Source organism: Amyelois transitella, chromosome 10 (genome assembly GCF_032362555.1).
Source record: "Amyelois transitella isolate CPQ chromosome 10, ilAmyTran1.1, whole genome shotgun sequence".
NCBI lineage: Eukaryota > Metazoa > Arthropoda > Insecta > Lepidoptera > Pyralidae > Amyelois > Amyelois transitella.
Window position 1 is genome coordinate 7,732,155 of NC_083513.1, and position 17,534 is coordinate 7,749,688.

A 17,534-nucleotide genomic window follows, 5' to 3' on the forward strand; every position below is an offset into this window, starting at 1 on the left:
GAAAATCTTCAACTACCCTCACCAAGAGGCTTCGATGAGGTATTTGAATGAGCTCTAGACAGTGTTCCGCCGAAGTTCCGCCATCGTCGCCGTCAAATGAAGATGTATTAGAGTGCATTAGAGTGAAAGGTAGTTTACTTTGATAATTTTTTCTCGTCTGTTGCTTTGCTTGAGAAACTGAAAACTGAAAACACCTACGCATGTGGAACTATCCGAAGTAATAGAAAAGGACTGCCGGGAAATATGCTCGCTGATTCTCAAATGAAAAGGGGCGACAGTGATCATCGGTTTTCAAATTTAGATAAATAAATTTAGATAAATAAAAAATTGGATATTGGAAATGGAAAGATAACAAAGTGGTTCATTTAGTATCTAATTTTCATGGAAACCAAGAGGCAACTGTGACACGTAAAGAAAAAAATGGATCCAAGTCTGCCATTGTATGCCCTGTAGCTGTCAAAGATTACAATAGTTATATGGGCGGCGTAGTAGCGCCGTAGATACCGCTGATCGTTTGAGAGCCCTTTACTGTATAGATCGCAAATCTTAAAAAAGGTGGCACAGGTTGTTTTGGGGTCTTCTGGATATCGCATTTGTCAATTCATATGTCATTCGTGGACTTATAGTGGAACAGACTACCGTAAAAGATTTTCGTCGCTCTGTTACTCAAGGCTTGATGTCAATGAAAGATGCTGGTCAGAAAAGAAAGACTTCTACTGATAATACTGGGAAAGGCGGCCCTTCGAAACGGCGCAAATCTGACTATTCCACTATAAAAGACGTACGCTTGGGTAACAGAGGCATCCATTGGCCTACGTTCGTAGAGAACAGGGGAAGGTGTGAGGTTTGTAGTTTGAAGAAGATTCAATCGAAACCTCATAGTAAATGTTCGCATTGCAACGTGTTTTTGTGTCTAAATGAAATGAAAAATTGTTTTGTTGAATACCACGAGGTTAATCTATAATTAAAAACCTATTAATTTAATTATTACTAAGTCATTATTGAATCTCATTACTTTTATAGTTTCTATCAAAGTTCCTAACATTGTGATAACACAAAGTTCCTGACGGTACTTTTAAGTCTAGGTCTTGGAAATAGTACTTCTAGGTATAATAAAAATCTAAAAAAAATCTGTGCGTTTCCTTTTACCTACCTTAATATGGTAATAAAGTTCAAAAGCAGAAATTCGTTAAAAATCACTACCCCGGGGGGAAAGGGTTATACGAGGAGTATAGGCTCCCGGTCTATGAAGAAGAACGCAGGGGAGGTTTCAGCGACACGACGTCACATATACATACATACATATATACATATGGTCACGTCTATATCCCTTGCGGGGTAGACAGAGCCAACAGTCTTGAAAAGACTAAATGGCCGCGCTCAGCTATTTGGCTCAATGCTAGAATTGAGATTCAAATAGTGACAGGTTGCTAGCCCATCGCCTAAAAAAGAATCTCAAGTTTATAAGCCTATTCCTTAGTCGCCTTTTACGACATCCATGGGAAAGAGATGGAGTGGTCCTATTCTTTTTTGTACTGGTGCCGGGAACCATACGGCAAACGTCACATATACCAAGAAAAAAAATACTCCCTATTTGCTAAGTCTAACAAAAGAGCGTCGGTAGTCAAACTGTTGAAGTGCCCGACAAGGAGGTATAGTTTCAAATCTTACCGCGAGCATACATGAATGAGTCTTTGATGAGTACATGAGTTTAATTGCTAGCTATATACGGCCAAAATTAATGTCGTGAGGAACCTGCACATCTCAGGCAACTGAATATGCAATTGTAAATTATGCTGCAAAGATGCGAAGTCCATACGGGAGTCGCTTCGCGTAAAATTCTAACTTATCCAAGCCGGGCTCCTCTCTAAAGAGGTGAGGATGCAACCGGTACTAATGCCCGAAGGATGACAAATTTAAATAAAGATTTATTATACTTTGCAAAAAAATTATTAACAAGAACCGATTCTATTTTTTACTGCTTAAAATTTTTCTTTACTTATTGTAAATTTTTCACTGAATAATATCCAATGTAAAATATCACTGTAATAATAATTATCTTTGTTACAAATACATCTGAATAGCCTTTATGTATGTTAATATGAATATTTTAGTACCATTATACCTAAAGGAGGGAGATACGTTTATTTATGTCGGCATTAAATGTAATAAAGTTAACTAACTTCAACCATTGTTGGCAAATGAAACGAGAAATGAAAATGGATATTTAATGAAAAGCCCAGCTCTCAAAATTATGTTTTATTTTTGGATCTTTAGTTCCAATTTAAATCGCCATTGTATAAAGGCTTTACTGAATTTGAACGCTTATTTTAAATAATGCATTGTTATTTAAAAGTTTTTATTACTTAAACACCAAATGCGGAGGTGACTCATACAATAATAAAACATGAAATCAAATCTCAAATATTATTTAATTATTCAAACATATATTTTTTTTTGGAATCAATAGTGAAATATAATCAAGATAACAAAATGAAATAGATATAATTTCTTGAAAATTTCTTACGATTTGTGACTTGTTAGCGAGCATCATAAATTTACCTTCGAAGATGTTAGATCCTTACATAACTTTTCTTTAGATTTAATATGGTGTTTGTTTATTAAAGAAAACGCCAATAAAATCGGACCAGTTCAGATTCGTAGCTTTCAAGAAAATCACGAAGTTACAAAATACGTACAGGTCATATTATAAAGAAAGAAACTCCTTGTATGAACTTGGTTAAAACAGCATATCCCCCATAGTCCGAAAATAACCCTCAGCAAACACCAAGTCCAATATTAATTTCTAAATTCTCATAATTCTCCGTTATCTTCGCCGGCAAGTTTCTCCGGCCGTCCGGTCCGTCCGGCGGACGACCAAACGGTCTCAATTTCCGGACACGGCCCGGACGGTATCTTAGTCAATCCATCCAATTGCTGTTACTTATTATCAAACCTCTGATGATTGGCAAATTTTAATTTTTATTTACAAATAGTATAAAGCAAATTTTAATTATGAAAAATATACCAATCATTGTTTTTAAATAACAAGCGTTTTGTTAAAATAAATTAGGAATAGCCCTAAGTTAGTTGAAAAGTTGTTAGTGCTCTCTAAGAAAATAATATTTAGCGTATTTTCGAAGAAATTCTAATTTATTCGTATATACAAATTGTATAAAATGAGTAATGACTAAACTTAAAGTTTGTTTTATAATGTACTAGCTTTTACCCGCAGCTTCGTTCGCGCCACCTACAAAAGAATACAGGTTTTTCGCAATTCCCTCGGGGATTTTAGTTTAACCGGAATGAAATAAAAAACCCTATGTCCATTTCCCAGACTCTTTATTATAAAATTTTAATATGATTGGTTCAGAAAATAACGCGTGGAAGGACAACAAACAAATAAACTTACTTTCTCATTTAAGATATTAGTGGGAATTCAATAGTTCTTGAGTCGAACAGGATCTATATTCACTTACGTTCCATACAGTATATCATCATCTTAGAGGAGGACCACGTGCTCAACTTAGGAGTAATCTGGAGAAGAGCCCAGGGTCCTTGTCCAGGGTCTCGACACGAATGATTCCCATCTAATCTGTGAAACCTTGTAGGGACCTTATATGCTCCTCTCCAGAGGAGTTTACGCCAGGCGGAAGAAAAAGTGCCACGGTATTTTCTACTTACTGTATTCGGAGTTAGTACATTATAATACCGAGGATACTTATTTATTCTCAATATACGAAGTATCCCAACAGCAAAAATCCAAATCTTTTCGTCTGGTGTGAATGAGAATAAAAATGTATTGTACTATTTTCCTATAGAATATTTTTTATGAAATATTTATTTTGATATCTGTTATGTACGGTACGGTAATAAGTCGATTTCTTCTAATGAAGTCATAATTATGATAAAGGGACGTTCCCTAATTTTTTTCACAAAAGGGTAATGCCTACACGTGTAGAATAAAAAGAGTAGCTATGTAAATTGATTGTGTTATCATTATTGTAATATTTGATTTAGCTACAGGATATAGTATGGTGGATATAACAGCCTATTAAGGTAGACTTATGTGATGTAGAAGAAAATATAGTGACACAAATAGAAAAAAAAATGTCTCTCTCGATGTAATGGTAATGTGGATGGATAAAATAAGGTTGGCTTAGCAGTTTTCCAAAGCGAATGTAAATTGGGAGGGAAAGCCTAGCCGAACTTACCTTTGTCAAATCGGGGACATTATAGGGAAAGTTTAATGCAAAAGTACCTTAAAACAACGAGCCCATATGACAAGAAAAGATAAGATTGTAGCAAGTGGAAAGTTGTAGTTTCTGCATATTCCTCCGGAAAAGAAAAGGGATATTATTATATTTTTCTTACCAGCTTTCACATTATGAACCTACATTATAGAACATGTATTTTAGAAATATAAACTTATACTTGCAGATTTAATTTTCTGGCACAGCATATTATAAAGATTAAAACGTCATGTTTACAAGACATTTATATAGATGTTATAATTTTGATTCAACTTCCTCCAAGAATCTTTGTACTAAGTTATAGTCAAATGTTAACTGTATAATGATTACAAAGATAATGACTGAATTGTTAAATCTTACATGTTTGTCTTGGGCTCATGTACGTAAGTAGTTGTTAAAGGTTTAGGAGTTGTAAACATTTGAACATAAATTTAACTACTCGAGTTTCAAAGAACAAAGTTAGAGTGTAAGTTCTACAAAGGAACAGTAACGCTTTTACCAAGTGGCGGGACATATCCTCGTAGATAGAAGGAAAATGTTTTTTTTTTTAATTTTATATATACTTCCTTCTGACTATTACAGTATCAATGTCGTCCGATGCTGAACTTTTACAATCAATCCGTATCGCGGCCACCTTTTGCCTTCACGGCTAGTTCAGATGCACTGTCAATGCTTCTGAACCTTTATCGTTGTCATCACAAAACAAGCAAATGGCGATATTGCAATTACTTAGTTCCAAACCAATTTCAAAGTTGGAATACCAACGTCTCAGAGTATATTGCCTGATTTCCTCATGATTTCAAAATTAGTCTTACAAGGCAAATAAACATCCTCAATTCAAACTTAATCAAATCATTGCAGGTTGTTCATGCATCCGGTTCACGTCGACGCACGGCAAGCCGCGCGGCACGTTCAGCAGCCCCGACTACCCGCGGGCCTACCCCCCGCGCGTCGACTGCCTGCTCTACACCTTCGTCGCGGCGCCGCATCAGATCGTCGAGTTGGTCTTCACGGATTTCAATATCTACAAGGACCATCTTGAGTGAGTATTTTTGGTTTTTGGGAAATTATTTTGATGCTTTGTGTTTTGAACATAAATTAACACTCGTATTTTTAGTCTGTTGAAGATTATGTTTTCAAAGTGTGTCATATTGTGTTTTAATTATTTAGAAGTAAATGTAACAAATAATGTCGCTCACTGTTCATTGATCAAGTTCACCAGTTATTCGTATTATTATAAATATATAATAACATTTCAATTGTTAAGTTAATTATTTCTTCAAAATGGTTGAAATTAATCCAATCCGATTTACTATAAGCTCTGACCTACATAGGCTTGTCTATAGGCCTTGTTTTCAATAAACATTTCCGTACAGTTCACACGTATCTGCGCGTATTATGATAATTGGTATCACACATTTGGTTAATAAAATACTAAATGCTCGTAGTAAGTAATAAGTAATAACTTATAAACGTATACTATTTTAGAAGCGTTGGAACCTTATCTAAAGCCGACGAAGTTGAATTCGCGGCAGTCGGTTATTACTCGTCGGAACTTCTCTATTTCGGAGCCCATTCGAAAACGCTTCATTCCCAAGCAACCGCCTCAACTTTGCTTTTAGAAAATTATTCCGCCTTCGTGTATTATTTTGTATTGTGACAGAACATTAAATTGATATTTGTAATCACTTTACCGCTTTTGTAAATGAGATTTCAAACGAAGTTTGGCATCAATTAGCGAATTATAAAGCGTTCAGTGAATATTTAATATTGGGAAGTGCATTAAACTGGTCATAATAAAATCAATTGGATTTTAATGGTCTTTATTATAGGTAATCTGACCAATAATTCAACAAAATTGATGGTGCTAAATAGCTTTTATTATGCGTCCTTTTTGTTCGGTTTTCGGAGACCGCACAGTTGGCTGCAAAAACGTACGTAGTCGATCATGGCGTTGCCATTTTTTTGGACAATCGGGGCTTCGTCCAATGCGTAGTTGGCTTCTTTCTCCGTGAATCGGTCGCCCCACGTCATGAGGTCATGCCGAATCCTGCAAACAAAACTGATTCTTACTCTCTGTGAACAGCATTTACACACACACACAATCACGTCTATATCCCTTGCGGGGTAGACAGAGCCAACAGTCTTGTAAAGACTGATAGCCCACGTTCAGCTATTTGGCTTTAAGATAGAATTGAGATTCAAATAGTGACAGGTTGCTAGCCCATCGCCTAAAATAGGAATCCCAAGTTTATAAGCCTATCCCTTTGTCGCCTTTTACGACATCCATAGGAAAGAGATGGAGTGGTCCTATTCTTTTTTGTAATGGTGCCGGGAACCACACGGCACTGAACTGTGAACAGCATTTATTGATACATAAACGTATTTTTTACAAATTGTATATAGACAAAGTTTATTGATATATACTTTATGAAAATATGTTTATATTTTTCTCGAATTTCGCTGAACTTTTGCATAAAGTAAAGGATTACTTTCTTAATTTTTCGTAAAAGCGACTCTCGTGGAAAGTAAACTAGTTTAAAGGCAAATTAAACTTACTCCGCACAATGGACAGAAGGGTTAGGCTAATAAATAAAGAAGAACTTAGTTGTTAAATTTCTTGATAAAAATACTTTCAAAAAGAAAATGATTTAATACTTGTTCGCATACTTTTAACATTCCCTTCCTGTAATAATTATGATCAATGCGGTAAGTTTAACAGTATTTCCATTACGAAGTACTTGTTCTAAAGTAAAATTTAACTTTCGCCAATATTTTACAAGTGTTTGGAGGAACGTAATAAAATTATCGTTTGTAAAATTTACGTTTTGAATTATATTAGATCGTTGGATAGATAGAATTATAATAATATATCTAAACATCCCTGAGGGGGAGGTGCCGAGACTACATTTTTCAGCTTACCAAGGACCTCCGTGCATCTTTCACACCCACATTCATCAACCTTCTCGTGCAAAACATTATATTGGCAACAATTGCTAAAATATAAATTCAATGTGTCATAAACAATGAAACAAATCAATTTTTCCAGCACATTTGATCGGCAAAAAGTGGAACGAAACACATAATTTCATTTTACTGCTTTGTGTACGGTCTACAAATGTTTACGCATCCGTCTTTGAGTCAAATTTTCGCCGGAATCATATGAAAGCCTATTCGGCGCCGTAAAACACAGATTGCACTGAGAATTTTAATAAACTCGAAACTCTGTTTCGGTATACACGCAAATAAAATTCTCTGCTTTCTGTCGTCAAATATTTGAATAAAACTTTGACGGACCGAAAAGACCGCGGGTATGCATTTATGAATCAACGTCGTTTTACAAAGTAAGTGATTTAGATTTTAATTTTTACCCAGAATGTAAAGAAGAGGGATGTGATTGTTTTAGTTATCTATTGTGCTATTGTGGCACTACTACTAAATCAATGGCATAAATTTGATTAGATTTCTAATTGACATCTTATGTCAAGTGATTATAGCTATTTGTTTAGTATTATACTTAGTTTTCAGTTTGTTACAGTTTTGAAGATCTAAGACAACGGGTCTTTTAAACTAAATTAAATAATACCCTGACATTATGACGGAATGTCTTGATTTTCATCTTAAGTCTTAAATCTGGGCCATTAATCTAGACTCAGGCTAAATATAAAATGACTGATTGCGCTTAAGCGTCTCTAAATAAATCGTCTAAAAATATTGCGTTAATTAATATGGCATTGCAATCTCCACGTCACATGGCGTAATTTGGACGGTACCCAAGGCTCTAAATCATGACGTGTCACAGGGACCCCACAAATACATCAGGCAAACACCACAAAACGTAATTTAATCTTGGTAACGTCCTGTTTATGCGTCAGCGGGGAATAAGAAATATGAATGCTGGTCTTATTTGTAGTATACCGTAAGGTAAGGCATATCTATAAACGAAAAACACGAAATGATATAAATTTGCATTTTTATACCGGTGGTCGCAACTTCGTCCGCGTGCTCGCCATGAAATCAAGACCCGCAATGGAAATAGAAAAGCCTATACTGTGTTGTACAAAATAAATTTTCTTACTAATATATTTTTCTGTCAATTTCTTAATACATAATTAATTAAGTCATGCAGTTGAACTTGATATTTCAGTCTTTCAAATCTGTTGGCTTTATCTACCACGCAAGGGATGTGACGTGGTTATATGTATGTATGTCTTAATAGGTAACTGAATATCAAAAGTGACAATAACTATTACATAGACACTTCCCAAGGTGTTAACAAAAAGTAAGTAGACTTTTAAAACCGTCAAATCTCTTTACGGCTTGTAAGACTAACATACATGCTGACTTAAAGTTCCCTGAGCTTTGAACCAAAAGCTGGAAATGATTTAAGCTTCACTCATTTCATTTATCACAGAGGGATTTCGCGTCAAAATTAAGCTCGTTGTAAACTAAATAAGTCTGAATTTCAACGAGCTCTTTAATAATTAAGATTACGTGTTCTCACTTTAATGAATTTCGCTTTAATCTTAACTTTCTTAAACCATTTATATATATGCCATATTTGCTATTTATGCATTTGGGTGCATATCCTGAAATTTCTGTTTTTTTCGTTTAACACAGGTGGAGAAGTAATCTTATAGGTACATTAGGTCATGAAATGCACTAAGGGAAGATTTCCCGAAATTCCCGCAACACGGGAATTAACACACTAAAGACTGCTGGGTCTTGAAATTTGAAATTTTCCTTATGCCGTCTTGGAATGCCATGCGATCTCATGATGCCCTCAAAATGGCAAAAAGTGCGCACCGGAGTTTCAGTGGATAAGCTGGCGCAAAAGATGCCAGGAGTCCCACACTTTCCCGGGTGAAGAACCGGGAGGCAGAACGTAATAAAGATTTACCCTACAAAAAAGGGATGCATTTTAAAAGATAATCCCGAAATTCCTAGGGATTTTAATTTTACGCGGACCCGCCGAGGGCGTAGTTGTAATATAGGTGTGGTCTTTAATAATTTCGTGGCCAACTTCCTAGGCAAGCCTCAATGCCTTTGAGATTAGATAACTTGCCCTATTCGCGTAGTTTGTGGTGTTATTAGTTGTAACTTGAGCCGTTAATTAATTATTGGCTGTTTTACTTAAGAGGAAATACCGAAACTGTTTCTTCACCTTTTTACTTTATTTGCACCTTAACTCTTCTTCAGGTTAAAAGGACAACGCAGTTACTGTGTTATGATTTTATCGGGAGTACAAAAAACTTTTTCAATGACTTAGCATAAAAGAAAAAAATATTGGTCTGTGAACCATTGGTCAACGTCACCTTCGAACTATTTATACTTTTGCTTTTCTTTTTATAATCGAAATCTTATTAGCTTAAACCAACATTACATAATGCTATTAAAGAAAATTTAAATTTATAAAATTGTTTTGTCATTGAGTCTGATGGTCTTCAGTAAAAGCATGAGAGAAAATATAATCTATACTCGCCGTGTATTTCCTCTTAAGCGTAAAACTTGTTTAGTCTTAAATGGTAGTAAACAACAGATGTTACAATCATCAAAACTTAGAAAATTGCTAGACGTTAAGCTATGGCGGGGATATTAACAATACACATATACTTATAACATACACATAAAATTGCGACTCTTTCCCGATGTGGTAGGCATAGACTACATATTTCAACTTGACACGATCGCTGCGTACTTCTTTCGCTTCATCAACATTCAATACTCTTCATTCTTCTTAAACCAGATTCCTCAAAAATTAACATTACATAGAGTTGTTTACATTTAGCCTAAATTATTTATTGACGAACCTGTCTTCTGAGATGAGACCAGAGTGGTCCTTGTCCCAACGCGACAAAGCGGCGACCAGGGTTTCCTCAGAGTCCAGTTCCAAGGTCTTGTACCCCAGAAGATTTACAAATCCGTCGAAATCCAATGGGTTTGGGGCCTAAAATATAGAAAATAGTTATTTACATGAAAAGCCACGATGATATCAGGACTATGTTTTTAAAAGAACCTTATGTTGTACTATGTTGATACATATAATAAGCCTTGCTAAGTTGGTATTTAATATTTGGTAAGTTTATTATTTGGTATTTACGTTTGTATTTGTTCATGTATATCTATAAATAGTTGTGTGCGTGGAGTACAAGCCTGTCACCCTTTCCATCATGTCTCCTATTTCGGGTCTGCTGGAAGAGATTTCTTTTGAAATGTTCATATATGAACATTGAAAAATGAACCTATGTTATTTTGTTTCTTGTATGAGCTTAGACATGAATATTACGAGATACTACTTAAAGCTTCCAGAACAACGGTACGGTATGTTATAAAAGTTAAAACTTAAAGCTAATGCATACCAGTTCACCTATGAGTATGAGTATAATATATAAATATAATTTTCATGAAAAAAAAAGCAAATAGTCCCACCGCTGTGAAATAAACTGTTACCTTGGGGGCTATTGACAGAATAATTACGACGGTGACATTCGACAACTAATAAATATTCATTGGTCAAACAAAATATGAAATCGATGTTTAATTTATTGTTACAATTTAACATTGATACCGCAATATTTGGTTTTGTAGAACTGTATGAGGCATATGGTCAATCGAGTTTACGTATGAATGAATTTGAGGACAAATCATTAATTTTAATTATTACCTAATGATTTTAGTAGTATGTTCCTGTTTTTTGCCACTTGGAATATACCTCTACTTTAAACAAAAAAGAAACAAAATATAATTTGAAAGAGATTTTGATAACTTGAGCCATTTTCAAAAGCTTTTATTTATAAACTTGTTACCGTAATGTCTTCTGAATGTTACATTAATATATGATCGTATTTTGTGGCTGTTGTAACCAATCGTACCTTCGTCCAAAAGTTACTCGAAACATCAGTTGGCATGTTTTGCGTATATAAATATTAAATGTTATCTAATGAAAAGAGTTGACATGTAGTTAATCATTTTCATTATCTCAGTAGACATTTACGAAATGGAAGTAACAATTTTTCTTTTAAATATCAATTTTCGGTTTCCGACTTTTAAACCCTAATTGAATACATACCATTAAATAATCTTACATAAATCATAAGTCTAATGTGCATAAGCATTTTTTGATCTGTGACTACTCCCATCCCAAGTGCGCCTAAAACAACAGCTCCATTAAAAAAATATTTATGGAACAAAATTAATCAATTTTCTGTCTTCAACTATCTCATAACCTAATAAAATGAAAGGCTAAGCCGATAAAAATAAAAAGACAAACTGACCCACTTTTACATTAATTAGAAGTTGAGAAGTCGAGAGTTGAGTGTTTGATTTATTTATAAACAAACAGATTAGAGGCCGCCCGCGACTTCGTCCGCATGGAAACCCTATCAATCCCGCGGGAACTCCGGGATAAAAAGTAGCATATATGTTATTCTGGGTCTTCAGCTACCTACATCCCAAATTTCATCGTAATCGGTTCAGTAGTTTCAGGCAAAACGTGAAAGAGTAATAAACATCCACACATACTCCCAAACTTTCGCATTTATAATATTAGTAGGATATAGAATTGTTTTGTTTTTTTTTATAAAATGGTACTTAGCAATTTTGATCAAGCCTGTAATACTGAATTCTCGATCTGTTTGTTTCACGTATACTTATTCAATTTGTCATCTCCATACGAAATTTGCATTTAACATCAATGTTCGCAACCCGACCAACATATGGAAGGATTTCGTCAAATATTTACTTTGACAGCGGCACTCCGACCACGTGAACACATGAATGACTAAATATTGTATTACACAAAAATCCCGCTTTTGAAGTCACATACATGAGCGAGTGGTTTTCAATTTGATTAATGTATAAAATGAGTGGTTTTAACATGAAATATGTTTAATTATTCCCATCTGGCTTCATTATAATGTTAAATGAGGTTTATGTCTGTTGTAAGTTTATTGTTAAAATTCTTTTACACTAGAATAGAATATATTTTTTTCAAAATTGGATACAAGATATGACTTATTGACGTCACATCACTTAAATCTAATTATAATTACTACCGCTTCCAAAGTGCATGGGTAGAAGAAGCGGCGGAACAAACTACACTGCAGCATTTTCATCTGACGTCGGCACTCTTCTTCTTTTACCTGGCGTTACACAGGTTTCCTCTCTGGGGAGGAGCCCAGGGTGCGCCAATGACCTCAATCATGTATCAAACAAGTCAAGTTTTTCACGAAGAGACTCACATCTGACCTTTGTAACCTTTGCAGGGGAGGCCGACTCTTATTGCAAAGCTGAACAATAATGTGCCAACAATAATGTACTCACAAGCATGGGATTCTTCTTTTAGGCGATGGGCTAGCAACCTGTCACTATTTGAATCTCAATTATTTATCTTAGTCTTTTTAAGACTGTTGGCTCTGTCTACCCCGCAAGGGATATAGACGTGATTATATGTATGTATGTAACTTCAAACCTCGGCTAACATGCTGCGCACAGCTTGCTCATCCACCTTCTCTCCGAGGCTGACCAGAGTGCCGCGCAAGTCGTTGTGGTCGATACACCCATCACCGTCCAGGTCGAACAGCAGAAACGCCTGGATATATGGATGTTTTAAACTATCGTTGTTATTAATTGCCGTGTGGATTCTGGCACTTCAGAATAGAACCACTCCAAATATTTACCATGGATTTCGTTAAGGCCGACTGAGGTATAAACATATATTATTTATAATCATGGGTTTCCTCTTGAAGGCGATGGGCTAGCAACCTATCACTATTTAAATCTCAATTCCGTCATGAAGCTAAACGAGGCCTTTCAGTCTTTCCAAAAGTGTTGGCTCTGTCTATCCCGCAAGGGATATATACCTGTCTATATGTATGTATGTTGTAATTAAAACTAAGTTAAATGAGTAACAGTACTCGGCGTAACTAACAATCATTGTCGAAAGAAACATATTTTTTGTGATGTTTGCCATATAAATTATGGTAGAGATTTATTAGACGTGTAGAAATAAAAAAAACTTATCTTACAATAAAAAAAGGTAATTGCCAAAACCAAGTTCTTGTCAAGTTCATTTGTACATATGAAAAAGACATTCAAGGAAACGTTATCATATTGATAAGCCATCTCTCTCTCATGTTAACGTCCCTTTTGGCCGGGGCACGTTGACAGTATAACTAAAGAGGTTACTCTTTTAGAAACTAGATTAAACATAACAATAGACCTCTTTCAGCTCGAAGATTTTAGATTCGTCTAGTTCCGCCAAAACGCTATCTGGTATGTGGAGCGCTTCCCGCGCCTTTGAAGCGGAGCGGGAACGGGAGTACCCGGGAACTGGCAGCTCACTCTCCGATATTATGGAACCACTGCAAAGGAATATGCACTATAAATAAAGGCAGCTAAACACATATCTCCCTGTTAACCTTATCTATCCAAAAGTATGAAACCGATGAAATATAAACTTTGAATAATTTAAGTATTTAATTAAAGGTTGTTTTCCCTGTGATAATCAAGATAACTTTTACTCAATCTATCTGATTTTCTGGCATCGCTGTAATGAAATTTGTACCCTAAATCAAAGATCCTAAGGGTTTTTCTCCTAGTAATATTGAAAATTTCAAAAAATATATGACCTTTTTCTTGTGATATTCTGAAGTGCATTGTACATCTTTGAAGCAACCCGTTTATCATATTAGTGATTTGGTGTTTTACTATCAGTTATGCTTTATAAATATGTTAAAAAAATATTTTGAAAGAAATAGCAAATACGTACTGAAATCTGTATTTAATTGACGAGTTTCAAGTATATCATCACTTTTAAGAATTTAATAAAGAATCAAGTAAAGAAAAAGAGCGTTTTCCTATAACATCGACTTATATAGTACTAGATAAACTAATTATTTTACATTTTTATAATAGTTTTGCACGTGCTTAAATATTTTTCTAATTATAACTGTGATAATAAAATCGGCTCGTTTTAAACATCACTATCATACCTACAACTTTGTGCAACAAATATGATGTTTAATACTATTTCTATTTGTATGTTTTAATGTGTTAGGCACCAATAATATTAATATTTGATAAGTTCCCTTCACGAGTTTTTTTATAAATAACAAAACTTTAGTTGTTCTATTAAGTCTAGTAAGTACATCGTTTTAAATCATTGTTATTCGCTAAGCCGCCTTTGAACTCGACCCGAACGGAAATTAAAAATTACGAATAAAGCCAGGAAATAACTTAAAGGCTTATGAAGACTGAGCCAGGATATTTTTTTTAAACTGAACAGGTCACAATGACATTATTTTTGTTTTGACCAACTTTAAGAAAAGGATGTGAATGAACCTCTTTTTTATACTACTAGCGACCAGCCACGTCTTTGCCCGTAACAACAGCAGATAATGTACCCTTTTAACGGTGAAACAATTTTCATGATCGGTTCAGTATTTACGAAGATTATGCCTTACAAACAAAACGTCAAAATTAAAAATTTTGACCTCTTGTATTAGTTTAGAGTTCAAATACATTTTTAGCTTTTTTATGCTTCGTTAAAGAATTACGGTATTCATAATTTAAAAAAAATTATGAATTTATTTTATTATCTAACTCTTGTTGTCCTTTTTTAAAAGTTTATTTTTTTTAAAGTAGGTGAACCAAGGAAATCAAAATAATCTGCTTTTTTTTTATTAATGGCCTTTCAGAGTACAAAACTTCTTCGTTCCTTTATTTTTCTTTTCCTGTTTTGTTAATAATTTAAGTCTGCACTTACTCTCCCGCAGAAATGGATTGTAACAAATTTTCCTTGAATTGTTTTATTTCGTCGCGCGCAATTTCAACTTCCGGACGGCTTTTACGTCTCTCTCCTTTTGACTTGCTCTGAAAAGAAATAACTCGTAATAATATCGATTTAAAGATATATTTTTTTTTTATAAAATACAAGATTTTTTACAATCTGTTTGGCGTAAGTCTGCCTCTGTGACCTTAATATGTAGAGCCAAACCCTAGTTGGATCTTTTTGTGCTACCTACCCTAATAGCATACTATGCTATGAAAGTAGGTATGTATTGTACTACATATTTCATTTGTGGGCGACAATACAAACTCTTAAATAAAGAGTTAGCATACTAATTTTGTAAAATGACTAAGTATAAAGATGGAATTGTACTACTCAAAAGTTTCTTTGCTCAATACATCACATGGCATCAGTATCAGTATTTGAAAAACCTTAACTTTTTAACAACGTTATAAAAAGTAGTCGAAATCTCGGTAAACATTCAAAGCTAAAGAGTTAGTCAATTAAGATTTAATGGGAAGAAAAGGATATTAATGACGAATTACGAGTTTCATCAAGTCGCAGAAAATTAAAAGTGGAATCACTTTTAGGGAACCGTTCTCAAGGTTTAACTGTCAAAGATTTCATTGTGACTTCTTGAAACCATTAAATTAGTTTGAAGTTCATTTACTCCGTTCGTTACTCGTGTTACGTCCATTATTTGCAATACAGGTATTTAATTTGCCTCCTGTTACTACTAATTGGTAATTTTTTTTTTCAGTAATACGTCTTGACAGCAATTTCCCTTCTTGATAAATAATTGACACTAATGGATACAAGAAATAGATGTTATTTATTTATGACCACAATAATATGTCAGTATTATTTAAGTGTATGCTTCTAACCTGAGAGCGAATAAAATACTTAATCTATGTCAGCGATCTTCTTAGGTATAAAGACAATTTTAAAAAAAATGTTCTTATTTTACGATAACATTTGGGATGTTTTTTTTTACCGATTGTCTAGCAATTTGCCCCCCTATCTCTGAATCACAAGCTAAAGGTAAACGAAGCCTTTGAGTCTTTTGATTGTGTCCATCAATAATAATGTAAAGAAAGACGTGATAATTATGTGCGCAACAATACAAAACGACCTTCAAAAACTAACAAGGCCCGAAGAAGAAACTATTAAAATATGAGTACCCAAATGAGAGACATTTTTGTCCATTAATCAACATCAAAAGTAAGAAATCAATACAAAACGAACTGTAAATATTCCTCTTCGTCGAATTTGCTCATCGCTTCGGGACCATTAGCAGATTACGACAAATTAAAGCCTATTTTGTTCAGTAAATAAAAATCAAGTTCCAGTATACCGACTAAGCGTTCTTTTATATTCGCTGTTATTAGGAGTTACATAATAAATATAAAATTTTTTGTATACTCAATTATAAAAATTTATCTGCGGGCTTCGTTCCGATTGAAAATTTCCAAATAATATTATCACTATTTTTTATTGCTAATAGTCATCTCTTCCAAAAAATCTAAACCGATTAAGGATATTAAGAGTAAAATTCATTACATGCAAAGACTCAAAAAATTTAAAATGAAATTCGCACAATATTACGATTACCAATAATTTACACAACCTAGCTTTGCTCACGTGTAATTTTTAGCATGTGTTTTAAAATATATCAAAAGTAAATATAAATATAATTTCGCGTAAAAAAAAACTAAGCAACGGACTCATTACTATTGCATTCTTAATATTAGTACGATACCTGTGTATATATACCTATACACTATTGAAAATATGGATGATATGCATTGCCCATTCATGTGAAAGTGATAGAAATACTCACTTTTTGTTTAGCCGTTCCATTTTGCTCCTCCATGTGTCTACGATCGTGTTACCAAGATATGTATACTGGATTCTCCGCAGCACTCTCGCATATGCGAACTTTCTCACGACTGAGCGGTTCCTGTATCAAAACGTTTTAGTTAACTACATTTCTGTAAGTGTACTAAATGGAAGTATGTATGTCTGTATGTTTTTGTTTTTATATAGATTTTGGATTTTTTTTCCTAATTTCAGTACATGAGGGGATTGAAAATCTTAATTTAGTCTGTTATCGTGGCTGTCTGATAGGTATGCTAAGTTGAAGATACTGTACATTCTGGACATTACATAACGGTTGATATCCCAAACAAAAATGTATTTATTCAAAATCATCAACATTTTTGACTCTCATTTGTATTTCAGTTTGAATTTGATTTCAAAATAAAAAATTCTGTTCAAATATTGTGATGTAGTTCCAGGCAAAGCTAAAAGCAAAAACATATGTATACCTACTTAAACAATCATTTTTCTCAAACATCTTCTAAAAAAGTATCTGATCCAATGAATAAATTAATTATTTCTTCCTGAGTGTGTCGTAAAAATCAACGTTTTAACGCTTCAATGGTTAATCAAATCTGCACGGCAACATGGCTTCCACGGCAGTGACGCTACAA

The 17,534-nt window shown here is 34.1% G+C and overlaps 2 protein-coding genes across 2 annotated transcripts in view; one reads left to right on the top strand and one right to left on the bottom strand.

Moving 5' to 3' along the window:
- The window catches only part of LOC106136367 (suppressor of lurcher protein 1), a 208,658-nt gene that overhangs the window by 43,058 nt on the left and 148,066 nt on the right, over positions 1-17,534 (top strand). Inside the window, exon 3 of the mRNA XM_060946265.1 lies at positions 5,115-5,295. Within this exon, the coding sequence (XP_060802248.1) occupies positions 5,115-5,295 (181 nt within the window). The remainder of the gene's footprint in view (positions 1-5,114; positions 5,296-17,534) is intronic.
- On the bottom strand, positions 6,124-17,003 carry LOC132902124 (myosin regulatory light chain, smooth muscle). Its single transcript, XM_060946033.1, has 6 exons — positions 16,883-17,003; positions 15,019-15,125; positions 13,474-13,615; positions 12,724-12,843; positions 10,064-10,200; positions 6,124-6,303 (listed from the first exon to the last, which is right to left on the bottom strand). Exons 1-6 carry the CDS (start codon positions 16,913-16,915, stop codon positions 6,135-6,137), a joined length of 708 nt encoding a protein of 235 aa, XP_060802016.1. The 5' UTR covers positions 16,916-17,003; the 3' UTR covers positions 6,124-6,134.

Bases quoted from the DNA above. Each gene is read 5' to 3' on its own strand.
- LOC132902124 (XM_060946033.1), bottom strand. From the start codon at position 16,915: ATGGAGGAGCAAAATGGAACGGCTAAACAAAAA. The intron at 15,126-16,882 runs GTGAGTATTTCT...ATTTCTTTTCAG, and splicing joins ATGGAACGGCTAAACAAAAA to AGCAAGTCAAAAGGAGAGAG. The intron at 12,844-13,473 runs GTCTATTGTTAT...CCATATATCCAG, and splicing joins AAATCTTCGAGCTGAAAGAG to GCGTTTCTGCTGTTCGACCT.